The 13,185-nt window shown below is 41.2% G+C and overlaps 2 protein-coding genes and 1 long non-coding RNA gene across 5 annotated transcripts; 2 read left to right on the top strand and 1 right to left on the bottom strand.

The window, feature by feature from the left end:
* Positions 1–75: 75 nt before the first annotated feature.
* On the bottom strand, positions 76–8,453 carry LOC125948767 (28S ribosomal protein S9, mitochondrial). Of its 3 annotated transcripts, none has more exons than XM_049675134.1 (7): positions 8,153–8,432; positions 7,700–8,098; positions 7,532–7,620; positions 7,212–7,456; positions 7,011–7,126; positions 332–494; positions 76–265 (listed from the first exon to the last, which is right to left on the bottom strand). In XM_049675134.1, the coding sequence occupies exons 1-7, from the start codon at positions 8,219–8,221 to the stop codon at positions 174–176; spliced, it is 1,173 nt and encodes a 390-aa protein (XP_049531091.1). In that variant the 5' UTR covers positions 8,222–8,432; the 3' UTR covers positions 76–173. The 3 variants fall into 3 exon arrangements, 2 of the variants coding, with proteins under 2 accessions (XP_049531091.1, XP_049531092.1); XR_007468613.1 differs by lacking the exon at positions 76–265 and adding an exon at positions 854–1,266 and having other exon boundaries at positions 354–494; positions 8,153–8,453; XM_049675135.1 differs by lacking the exons at positions 76–265; positions 332–494 and adding an exon at positions 5,548–5,708 and having other exon boundaries at positions 8,153–8,449.
* On the top strand, positions 1,142–2,779 carry LOC125948769 (uncharacterized). The gene is made up of 3 exons (XR_007468614.1): positions 1,142–1,626; positions 2,103–2,164; positions 2,268–2,779. It is a non-coding gene; the product is annotated as an uncharacterized LOC125948769 (long non-coding RNA).
* Positions 8,454–9,160: 707 nt separating the features above from the next.
* Positions 9,161–11,751, top strand: LOC125948765 (probable glutamine--tRNA ligase). The gene is made up of 2 exons (XM_049675132.1): positions 9,161–10,760; positions 10,835–11,751. Exons 1-2 carry the CDS (start codon positions 9,260–9,262, stop codon positions 11,653–11,655), a joined length of 2,322 nt encoding a protein of 773 aa, XP_049531089.1. The 5' UTR covers positions 9,161–9,259; the 3' UTR covers positions 11,656–11,751.
* Positions 11,752–13,185: the final 1,434 nt, after the last annotated feature.

The following is a 13,185-nucleotide window of genomic DNA, read 5'->3' as shown; positions in this document are numbered from 1 at the left end:
TACGAATGGATTACAAGCTGTTTAGGCAAACAAAGCTTAAGAGTTAGTGTCAAACAATGGACCACGCGTCATCAATACCTTTTTTATATATCATTGAAATATTACTGCAAATATAACGTAATGCTTTATATTGTTTATGGCTTATCTTAAGCCATATTAGACGATTCCAAACTTCAACGCTTCTTCCATGTGTACTTTCGTCGCGCTCCCGCTTGTCCAGGCTTCTTTCGTTCTCTTCGCCGGTAATCGCGTGATAATAAGCCAGCTATGAACACATTAATATTAATCCTTTATTCTGTTACTCAGAATCTACAGTGACATATAGACTTACCGATGCGCATGCGAGAAGTCATGCCCTTATCAACGAAAGAACAAAGTGCCATAGCAATTCCCCATCTTACAGCACCTGCTCTAGACGACGATCCTCCTCCCGATACTTTGGCATATACATCCACTTTGTCTAACATATTTGTAAATAACAAAGGAAATATTATCTGAAAAGGGAACAAACATGACAAACACACATCACATAATATTTGACTCGTTTCATTAGCCTGAAAGAATGGATAGATTAAAGTCATCTTAAATATTAATTATATATATTATATAAAGGCCATCTTTGTGTTTATGCTATCCGAACATCATTGGCGATGTAGTCAACAATAACAAGTTCATAAGTTTCATACGATCGTTCATAAGCGAAAATGTAATTTCTAGTACAATGGGTCACGTCACTGTTAAAATATGCTGTTTCGTTAGTGTTTTTTATCGATGGCATCTACACGGGCAAACACAAATGCATAGTTTTGTTTCATCACCCACACCCCACTGAAATTAGTGACGTTTGCGCTACCCTTGGCTATCTTGAGTAAAATAGGTTTGTGAGGCTCATTTCCGATTGAAAGGAAATACAACTTTACAATGCGAAACTTTTAACAACAATTGGTTGAAAACAGAAGCTTGCTGTCGACAGCACTCAAAACCGCGGACGACCGTTTCTAATTCTTCCTTCATAGATGTGCTCATAGAAGCATGCTACATCATTGTGTGGTGTGATTCTCTTCTGTCAACGCAATAGCAGGGAAATATGATTCGGAGAGCAGGTTCATTGATTCGGCCATGGCAACGTGATGCTCTTTCGGTTTGTCAGTAGTCCAAAGGTAAACGTCGTGACAGATCGTGCCAAAGCGGCTGCTGGTAATCCACTCTCCAGTTTGTCGATGTTTCTGTGATTCCCATTAACCGATGGGAGCTTCCCACAAATTTCTGTGATAGGGGAAGAAAGTTCATATGATTGTAGAAGGTTTACATTCCCACTTCCCCAGTGCGTTGCCAACAAGAAACAGTGCAAAATGTTAGTTAAGTGCCAAGGAGTCGAGATATTGCTTTAAACAAAAAACAGCCGCAATCATTTAAGTTGTGCCGACTTGCATTTATAAGACATTGTAATCTTGTAAAAGGACAATACTCGAATATTATAGTTCCCCAACGGCCAGAAAATGCCATGTGTATACATATCATAAAGCTACAAGTAGTAAATGCCAAAAAATAAAGTTTATTTCATTTAGTATTACACAATAAATGAACCACAAACTACAATTTCAAAACATCTAACGAAGGAAAACAGTGAGTAACATGTACAACTATTTGTTTCTGTGCTTACGTAGCGTTTTTAAGAACATATAAATTCGGTTCAAATAAAAACACTGAATAGTGCTAGAGACTATTTAGAACGCATTAACTCAAAATTTAAATTTCGCTTCAACACTGTTCCCTGTTTCTGAAGAGCAATTACCGTATTACAAACGTATTCAACGAGCGCACCGAATGTAGAAACTTTTTTTAAAAAAAAGTTATTTTAAAAGTACTTTTTTTATAAAAAGACTTTTTTATAAAAACACAACGCAATTTGGCCATAATTCAAATGAGAGTGTTAAACGGGACTTTTGCTGCCAGGGACTATCTGGCAGGAAACGAAAAACTCGTTTTTCATGTGCTTTTTTGAATGGATATCAGGCATTTTATAGGGTGTTGGTTTCATTCGTCCCATCATCTGAATTTGTTCTTCTCTCATCTTGGTTTTCTTCTTTCAACACATACAGTGTAAAATTACTGTTTTCGAATTGCACCACACCAGTCCAACAAACAGGTTGGTTAGCGAAGCGTAAGTGTTACACATATTAAACAACAAATTAAACTCTCCAGCTGTAGCGGCTATTGATTTATTCGTGAATATTTTTTCTTTTTTGTGTTTCAAACTACGACAGCATAGGAATCACAAAAGTGAAAGCAATTGGCTACAGGATTTGAATGAAATCGAAATAATATTGACAAACTGATATTGGGCGACCGCAATCAATCACGAAACGGTTCTGGCTAAGAGCCTCTTTCTGTGAAGTACAGTATGGACAATTTCGGGTTCCAAGACAATCGCAGCTCTCCTCCAACTCTACCCCGGATTCCTAGAATACTGAGGACGACAAGCTGCATAGAGAACGGTTCCACGAAGTTACCTCGATTCGACAAAAGGTGCGTGACAGTTTATTCAAACGTTAGGAATTAACCTCTTATTGTATGACTATAGTCAAGGACCAACGTATACAGTGGATGAATACCCCACAATGTTATGAAATAATCCTTGTCAGCAAACAAATCACATTTGTGGACGGGTATTTGTTTCGAAATGACAATAGAACGTTTCGAAAACATAGAACAAAATAACATTACAAAGCGGTACTAATAGCGGAAATAAATAAATGTCCATAAATTTGAAGCTTTCAGTAGCGCATTAAAGGTATCTCTATTGTGTGATTCCAGATTCATTTTTCCGCTAACGCATCACGAACCATGTGAAGCGATCCATACAACTACTCTACCCAATGGAACATCGATCGGCAGCGATACGGATAGTAGTCATAGGAATGCTATGGTTCAAAACAATAGCTTTCGTAACGATATAGGAAGTAGTAGTGGTACGAATAGCGATACGCCAATTAATGGTATGAATAGCAAAATTACGACTTCCTTCCCGGTGGGTAATACCAGCGTTCCTGCTTTAACGGTGCCCAATCAGGCCGGTCGGAAAACTCACGTTGATAGTTACGAATACATGGAAGTTGGACCGTCACCACCCGCGGAAAGTGCACCAAATCTTTACGACAGCTATGATGAAACGTACTCAGAATCGAGCGCCCAACTATGCAATGACATCATTCGCATATCGTTAACCGAGCAGATGCGTCAAGCCGGTGGACGGCTAGCTCTCTTAGAGTGTTTCGAACTAACCGATCAAATAGCGGTTGAAGAACTGTTTCGAATTACGCCATTTGCCCCCAATTTATCAACCTCGCCCCAATCTGCGTCTTCTGATATTTATAACGCTACTTCTACTATACAAAAGACAGAGAAGAACATTTGCTTCTTGTGGGCAGCATTTCTGCAAAAAATCGATTTACTAAAGCAATGCGTTCATCTGGGTGCAGAAGTAAATTTTTGTGATAATAATGGACTGTCCGCTCTTCATCTGGCCGCATTCAGTGGCTCCACTGATTGTACTGCTTATCTTCTTAGTAATGGTTTAGATGCAAATTTTCAACCCAAGTGGTATACCCCACTGCATTGTGCTGCCTTCGGCAACTCACTTTCCACCGCCGAATTGTTAATAGCTAGCGGAGCAAGACTTGATATCCCAACCAACAAACATCAATGTGAGGAATCGCTTCTCCATTGCGCTGTACGATCGAACGCGATTGATTGCTTACGATTCTTCATAGCAAAAGGGGCCGATGTCAATTCTCTGCACCGAAACGGCACCAACGCCATTCATCTCGCAGCAGATCTTGGACATGGCCAATGCCTGGCAGCCTTACTAGAGTGCCCCACAGCCGACACAAACGTACGTGTACGTCAAGGAGATAAGCAAATGACGGCATTGCATTTAGCAGCCGAGGAAGGAAACGTCGAGTGCGTCACGCAGCTTCTGGCCCGAGGAGCAGACGTTCGAGCTCGCAATCATCGCGGATTCTCACCGCTTCATTTGGCGGCACGCAGCGGCAGTACCGACTGTGTTGAGGCGCTACTAAAGCTTGGAGGCTGCGATCCCAATGTAACAGATTTCGATCAACGCACACCACTACACACGGCCGTCAGTAAATCCGAGACAGCAGTAGAAATGCTAGAAATATTGATCGCTTGGGGTGCAAACGTCAATCAGCGGGATATATATGGTTTTACCGCGCTACATTTGGCAGCCTTGGATGCCCTTGGGCCATGTGTGGAAGTACTCCTACATCATGGCGCCGATGTAACAATGAAATCTCGTAAGGGTACTAGTGCACTCAACATTATCAGTCGCAAGACCCCTGCTTCATTAGGTGTCATACAATGTAAGCTCGATGCAGCCATAACTTTGACACATTCGCAGGACTCATCGAGTAGAGAAGTGGAACTGGAATTAGACTTCCGAAGTATTCTGCAGCATTGTCACCCACGCGAGATTAGTTACTTGAACACCTTTGTCGACGATGGACAAAAAGAATTTTTACAGCATCCTCTTTGTTCTGCCTTTTTATACATCAAGTGGAACAAGATCCGGAAATACTATATTGCTCGTTTACTATTTTGTTTTACCTTTGTGTTATTCCTTACACTGTACGTGTTAACAGCGTTAGCTCATAACTGTTATAATGGCAGCAAAGATATGAAGGAAACTATACAGGAACAGGAGCTCTGTCAGAAGCAATCAATCTTCGGTGACATGTTACGGAATAATCCTTTCGTAATCGAAATGCAATGGATGGTGCTGGTCGCAATCACGGTGCTAGAAATATGTCGCAAGATCTATGGCATCACTGGTTATAACTCCCTCAAACACTACATAACACAAACAGAGAACGTAATAGAATGGTTTATCATTCTAAGCGTTTTTGTCATCTCCTACATTTACACAAAACGAACATATACATGGCAAAATCATGTTGGAGCTTTCGCTGTTTTACTTGGATGGACCAACTTGATGCTCATGATAGGCCAGCTACCTGTCTTTGGCGCATACGTAGCTATGTACACTAAGGTACAAGTGGAATTTGCGAAGCTTTTTATGGCATACTCATGTATGCTTATAGGTTTCACGATTAGCTTTTGTGTCATATTTCCATCATCTTCTTCTTTCGCCAATCCTTTTATGGGGTTCATAACGGTGCTTGTTATGATGACAGGAGAACAGGACCTAGAACTTCTGATCAACGATCCTGATGGTAAAGATCCGCCATTTCTTTTGGAAATTAGTGCCCAAATTACATTCGTTCTATTTCTGTTATTCGTCACAGTTATACTGATGAATCTCTTAATCGGTATCGCTGTTCATGATATTCAAGGATTGAAAAAAACGGCTGGTTTATCTAAACTTGTACGCCAAACCAAGCTAATTTCGTATATAGAATCAGCGCTATTCAACGGGTGGCTTCCAAACTGGTTACGTAATCTTCTATACTACACTGCACTGGTTTCGCCACAGGCCTACCGAGTGGTACTGAGTGTGAAGCCTTTGAATCCAGGAGAGACTAGGCTCCCTCGTGATATTATGATGGCAGCCTACGACATTGCTAAACAAAAGAAACATTATATGCGCAAATGTTCCTCCTTCAAGCGCTATAACTTTGCTTACGATACGAGTGCACACACCATCAGTGCCGCCAATAGTTCCATACCTAAAATGGGAAGTTTCAAAGACACAGGCGCTTGTAAAATCAATGGCCTTGGCAATGACCTCCAACGGACAAATATAGGTAGTACAGTTCTAACTGGAAAGGATCATTTGTCACAGTTTGGCTATGTCTATGAAACACCGACTTTATATGGTATCTCCAATAAATTAGACGAAAATTCTGAAAACACAAGCGCGGTTCTTTCGGAGATTGCCGAATTGCGGGTATCAGTCGAACAAAGCCAACAGATGCTTCGTCAGCTCTTGCTTCTGTTAAACAAGACCTCACAGTGACCTCAAGTTTATGCTATTTGTCAGGAACAATTCAAAGCGCTCGTGACGCAAACAAAGGGTACATTATTACAAAAAGTGTAGATCGAATATGTGCATTACAGGTAGTTTTGTTTTATACGCACATCTATTTTAATTGAATAACAATACCATCAAAACCGCTAAATTAGCGGAAAAGTAGAAGTCGATTCACATTAGCTTGTAAGCAGAACTGAGGCATATATCCTACGAATTATTATATTCGTATATTGGAAGACGATTGCACGGCAATGTGATGTGAAATAATATTAAATCCCCAAATATATAACTAATACGTTTTCCAGCCTGTGAGAGCGTAATAGTGAAAATAATCACTCGTACAGTTTTCTAATGCGGCCATGTTATCCTTTAAGGATATTTGTGTAATGATGCTAAGCAAAGAGTTAGCAAAATCATTCATGTCTGCATCTAATCGCACGCGCGTAATAAGAATTACATCGCGAACATCTATAAGATGCAATGCACTGAAAGAATCAGATAATGCAAGACCTGCCAATAAAATAAATTCTGCCTTAAGCTATTAAAAATTATTACTCAAAAGTGTGGGATAAAAGAAAGGTAGCGATATAATGAATGTCTCCGTGACAACTATACAACGTTACAACACTCATTTATCCTGACAATCAAAATCCATTAAACAGAGCGATCAATGTTGTAAGCAGATATTGTCGCAAAACAACCTAAATAAACGAATTGGAAACGTATACGTATTTCAACGTAGCACATGCTAATAAACAGATGTCGTTAATCTTCGTGTATAATTTTTAACTTGCTTAGATTTATAGTTGCTCTTAATTTCCACCTTCATTAGAAAATAAAAATGGCAATATTATCCTCCAAAACATCAAACTATCAAGCTATAACATACGATGTGCGATCGTAATGCGATCAAGCAAACGATTTCATCGCAAATATACTACATTTAAAAGACAATGACCAGATTGCGGAGCTAAAAATGGAAAAATAACATACTAACCTGATCACGTTGCTGCGTACTACCTACACTACACAAGTCCTGGCCATTTATTATAACAGTACCGTTGCCAGGATACTTAATAGTTACATCTCCGCGAGCTGTTTTTCGAAGACACTCTGTTGAATAAGTTGAGTTGATTATCGGGTTAATGCAACCTAATGCAAAAACATACTTAAAATATAAAAAAAATCAAAACTGTACCGTATATTGTAACATATTGTCGACCATCCGTATCATGCTGCAGTACGGGTATTGTATCATTATCCTGGGCCGATATCAACGGTTTCCTGTACTCCAATATGAAGCTTTTAGCCTTGTTTGATAACGGATGTTGCGCCAAACGATTCATGGCATCAACAAAATTATCATACTCAGTATTGGAGATGATCTCGACAATTTTTTTTTCCAACATTTCTTTGGTCAACCATTCGGAACCCGTTAGATTACTGAAAACAAATAGGACGTTTTCATTGAGGCTTATTATGTTCCTCCCGATTAAACTAATGGAACAGTTTACTCACAGTTGACGTATGACGGAATCGTTGGTTCTATTCTTAACTCTATCACTATCTTCCAACGCGTCCAACATATTTATATTTTCCACGATATCCTGGAAATGACCAAATTATTACTTGCTATAGAAAAATGATTATTATACGAACGCTTAAACGTTCGCATCGTTAGCTTACGTAAAGCAGTTGGAAGAAATTCGGTCGACCAGTGAAGAATAATGGATGAAAAGGGCGACCCGTTTCGTCAAATTCAGCACCTTTAGTTTTGGGAATAAATTCTTCTGGGTGCTTCATGGTAGGTCTTGCAGCAGGATCGTACAGCCCAGAGGGGAAAAGATATTGAACAGCTTGATCGACGTCTTGCTGAGAGAAACTTTCTACATCGGCACCCATCATGTTTGCCAAGTGCCGTTTACCAAGTTTGTACTCCAACCGAGCCGTGTTCATACAACTTTCATATTCCTTCGCTCGTTCAAGGTATGCCTTCATGGCCTTGCTGATTTTGGATTTTTGCACATTGACTCCATTAGAAGAAGCTTTAGAGCTATACAGCAGCCATCCAGCTGCAAAGTTTTGCTGCAATAAAAATACATTATCGTTTTGCCGTGTTTCATAGTTCTAGAAACTTACATGAGGCGGACTCATTTTGCAGCAACCTAAGTGACGCCAACCAATATTACGTACAAATATTGGAAACATATTGAACTCAATTTTTCTAACCTATACCGGCTTTTAGGTCTGGTAATTGCGTGAACGAAAAATGAGGCACGCCACTTTGCTGCAAGGAAAAAAATATTGGCCAAACAGAAGCAGTGGCTAAATTGGCGCGATTTAAGGCGTCTTGCATATACTAGGCGAAGTTTTTGAATTTTTAAAGAAAACACATGTCAACTGCCCCATTACAAAAAGGTACATGCCACCGGGTTTATTAACGTTTAATAGACCCGTCACCGGAAGAATTTCGGGTCTATTAAACAGTAATAACCCGGTTGCATACATTTTGTAATGGGGCTGCGCCAAGGTACTTTAAAAAGACAGGTAGCTTTATCCAGAACAAATCCCCGATTTTATTTTAGAAAAAACTTCAGAGTTTGACATTCACGGGATGGTGGGATGTTTACTTCGGGAACGCTCTTTTCGGAGCTGTTTTCGCTTTTCTGTGGTATTACGACAGTTAAAATTCACGAAAAGTGGCACGAAAGTTAAAGTTTATGCAAATATTCTCAAAATTCTTCCTAGTGTTATCGGTCCGTAGGTCTTGCCACCCAGCTTAGAACAAGAGCTAGCTAGCGTTCCTGGACCGTGCTCACTCGCTGTAAAACACAACTCGGTCGCTCGAATGATTTTAAATACAAAGATGAATCATTTAAACATCCGAAAAAGAGTGAAATCAGGTACTTTCCTTGATAAAACCACCAAACTTGCCCATATCTTCTTCTTCTTCTTCTTGAAACTCACGTGGTTTTGTTTATAAAAGCGCCCTCCTATGAATGTCAAACAAATTCAAAATGGTGACCTGTCAAAGCGGTTAAGATGCTACCTGTCTTTTTAAAGTACCTTGGGCTGCGCTTCGTTTGGCAACGGCTATTCAACGCACCTTGCATTTGACAGCGCGAACGATACGTACGTTTAGCCACTGCTTCAGATTTTTCTGTCAGCAACCAAAACTCGTGGCCTTTTACGTGTACCGTTCGCGTATATTCCATTTTAGGAGTACTGAAAACTAAGGATATCCTGATGGAGCACCTTAACTGTTTGGGGCTTAGCGAGCAAAAAGTGAAAGAGACTCTTAAAAATGCTGCGCTTACAGCTACAATTACTCGAGCTTTCTCCTATTTGCCAACTGGTGTGCAGCTTACTCCGGCAAAAAAATTACTCCTGTTCCAGGTTTGCTCGAAACTGAAACCGCAAAGTTCTTCTTTCTTGGAAATTTTGGTAAGCAAGGTGGTTGACGGGAGTCTCGATACAAGCCTCAGGGTCGATACTGCTCTCGAGTACTTGCTAGCGAATGTTGCAAAAGGCTCGTTCGACGAAGCTGAATTCGACAGAACTTGCGGTGTAGGGGTAGTTGTGTCGCCAGAGGAAATTGAGCGAGCAGTTGAGGCAGCTTTATTGAAACACAAGGAAGATATTGTGCAGCAACGGTATAGGTTTAATGTGGGGAAGCTCCTTACGGAAATCCGCCACTCATTACCGTGGGTTGATGGTAGAGCCTTAAAAAACGAAATTGACGTGCAGATATTTGACCTCCTTGGTCCAAAAACGATAGCTGACGAAAATCAAAACAAGAAGAAGCAAGAAAAGGTTATTCCAAATGTAGGAAAGCCGACAGCGATAAATAAAACCGAATCAACGACCAATGGGCTAGATGCGTTTCCCCGTTCTATGATCGATTTGATGCGAAACGTCGAATTTCATCGACCTGGAGAAAATTTCAAAACGGATGGTTATGTTGTAACACCAAAAACGGAAAGACTGCTGCAGGAGCATCTTCGACGAACGGAGGGCAAAGTACGAACTCGGTTTCCCCCCGAACCGAATGGCATTCTTCACATTGGGCACGCGAAAGCTATCAACATAAACTTTGCATACGCCGCAGCCAACGGTGGTGTATGCTTTCTCAGATACGATGACACTAATCCGGAGAAAGAGGAGGAAAAATTCGTCCACGGAATTCACGAGGTTGTCGAATGGCTGGGTTATAAACCGTTTAAGGTGACTTACTCTTCCGATTACTTTCAACAATTGTATGAGTTTGCGATACAGTTAATTCGGAAAGATTTGGCCTACGTATGTCATCAAACTGCAGAACAAATGAAGGGGTTCACTCCGGAAACATCCAAATGGCGCGATCGTCCCATTGCAGAAAGCCTTGCCTTGTTCGACGATATGAAAAATGGAAAAATTGACGAAGGGGCAGCTACTCTAAGAATGAAGGTTACATTGGAAGAAGGTAAAATGGACCCAGTGGCCTACAGAATTAAATTCACACCACATCATCGCACTGGCACTCAATGGTGTATCTATCCCACGTACGATTACACACATTGCTTATGCGATAGCTTGGAGGACATAACTCATTCGCTTTGTACAAAGGAGTTTCAATCGCGGCGATCTTCCTACTACTGGCTCTGCAATGCACTGGACATCTATTGTCCCGTACAATGGGAGTATGCACGACTTAATGTCAATTATACTGTAGTTTCAAAGCGAAAGATCAACAAACTTATTACAGAAAGTACGTAAATTGTAAGAACAGTTTTTTCAACATGTGCCTTACACCTTTCATTCTTATCGATTCTGAATTTCTAGATATCGTCAACGATTGGGATGATCCGAGGTTATTCACACTATCAGCTCTTCGACGTAAGGGATATCCTGCTGAAGCAATAAACAACTTCTGTTCCCTGATGGGACTTACCGGTGCACAAACGTCTATTGACCCCGCTGTACTTGAAGCAAGCGTACGTGATGCGCTTAATATTACTGCTCGACGTACGATGGCGGTACTAGTCCCCTTGAAAATAGTGATAAAAAATTATCCGCATAACGGACCGGTAAAACTACCAGTACCTAATTTCCCAAATGATACTGAAAGAGGTTCTCATGAAGTGTGGTTCGACCGAATTTTGTACATAGAAGCGTCAGACTTTTTGGAACAAGCTGATAATTCTTTCCGCCGCCTAACAGTCGGACAAGCTGTCGGTCTGAAATATACTGGTATGATGATAAGAGTGGAAACAATAGTACGTACTGGTGACATCACTACTCCATTGGAACTAGTATGTAACAGCGAATTGTGCACAGAGACAGTTAAGCCAAAGGCTTACATCCACTGGGTGGCCAAGCCCGTGTCCGTCGAGGTTCGACTCTATGAAAAATTATTCGCGCATAAGAATCCAGAAGACTCCACTGATGTTCCAAATGGTTTTCTAAGTGATTGTAAAGAGGATACGATGCGTTCGATTTGTGGTTACGTCGACGAGCATATGAAACGTAGCTGTGTCTACGAAAAGTTCCAATTCGAACGCATAGGGTTTTTTTCTGTAGATCCCGACACTATCAAATGTGGGCAGCTGATCTTTAATCGCACCGTTACTCTGAAGGAAGACGCAGGCATGTCTAGTAAATAATGAAATATGAAATGTAATTTATCGCGTAATAATTGGACCTAATAAAGCTGTTTTCGTACATGCAATATTTGGTAAAAGACTGGACAGAAATAGGCCCCCCACTCACGTTGAGTTACTGAGTGACCGAAAAATCGCTGTTTTACTGGTAAAATGTAACTTTTCCGCCCCTCCCCCTCCCTTACTACATTTGGTAAAAGGGTAAAAACCCACTATTAGCACCCCCTCTCACGAGTGAGCACTCGGGTAACTCAATGACACTCATGTACACAGTTGTAGCAGATCGATTCATACAGGTCAAACGGACCGTGGTGAATCATTTATGAAGATGTATTTTGCAATCCAGATCATTGTTTATTGCGTTTAAAGTGCGTTTGCGACAAATGTTTCATTACATGATACGTTTGTCGAACATGTTTAGAACATTGCAAATGTAAATGAAACAGAAGCGAAGCCATTTACGGTTAATAATATGCCAATTAAAAGAGATGTTTACGACAATTACCGCATTTCATTTTCACATTCTCTTATTCGAGTGTGATGGAATGCTAAGAATAATTTTCGGAGGGAGAGAATTAATATCATCACGGATCAAGATGAAATTTAACCGAAAAATGGAATTGTCCAACAGGATTATGTATATCCATGTATCTTATGCAGTCTTCAACGCGATAATGTCTCATTAAGGAGACGATAGCGAGGGATGTTAACTAAAGTGACAGTGTGATACTCTCTACAGAAGAGGAAAGAGGCTGCAGTTATCGAAGGTACTTTCGAAAAGCAGTAAGGATCGCCACGAGACCGATGTAAGTGATCAACCGCAGAACCAGCGGCAACGATTCAATACGTTGCACCTTTCCTCACAAGTGCATCGTCCCTAGGGATGCTTGTACGAGGATCTGTAGGTGCGTAGTGAGCCGAAAACGAAGCTGACTAGGCTAGCCACGCTGCCCGATCCGATCAATAACGGGAAGTGCGACATGTGCGTTCGCTAAACACCAAGGGGACTGCACCGAGTAGAGGAAAACATCCGCATCGTCACCAGCAATGTTCTAAGCGAATGAAAGGAGGAACCACCACCGGTAGTAATGTATGGTAGCGAGCGTAACGCATAAGAAATACGCTGCACCAGCGAAGGAAGAAGGACGCGTGGCGACATTTGAAGAGTCTTTCGGTCAGAGACAGTCTATTTTGAAGAACGACCAGAAAGATCCCGCCGAAATGTTACTGAAGGATCGTAAGGGCATCTTCGAGGGGAAGAAGGGTACCGTGCTGGCGCCGGAAGTAGCGTTTTTGATCTCGAGTGTGCAGATCACCGACAGAGGAGACGCATGTAGTCAATTGGAGCCCTTTTGAGCGGTTATCGTACTCGTACAGAAGCATGGTGCTCCAGCGCAAGCTAAGGCTGAAAGTATAGTCAATGGATCAGCCAACCGTGCTACGGTAGCGGCAGGCTTGCCAAATGACAATCGACAGCAGCAGCAGGAGTCGGACTTGCTGTTGAATCGATTCACCAAACACTTCAACACATCG

Source organism: Anopheles darlingi, chromosome 2 (assembly GCF_943734745.1).
Source record: "Anopheles darlingi chromosome 2, idAnoDarlMG_H_01, whole genome shotgun sequence".
Classification (NCBI taxonomy): Eukaryota; Metazoa; Arthropoda; class Insecta; order Diptera; family Culicidae; genus Anopheles; species Anopheles darlingi.
Note: the sequence above shows the minus strand (reverse complement) of the source record. Positions and strands in the feature narration are given on the sequence as shown.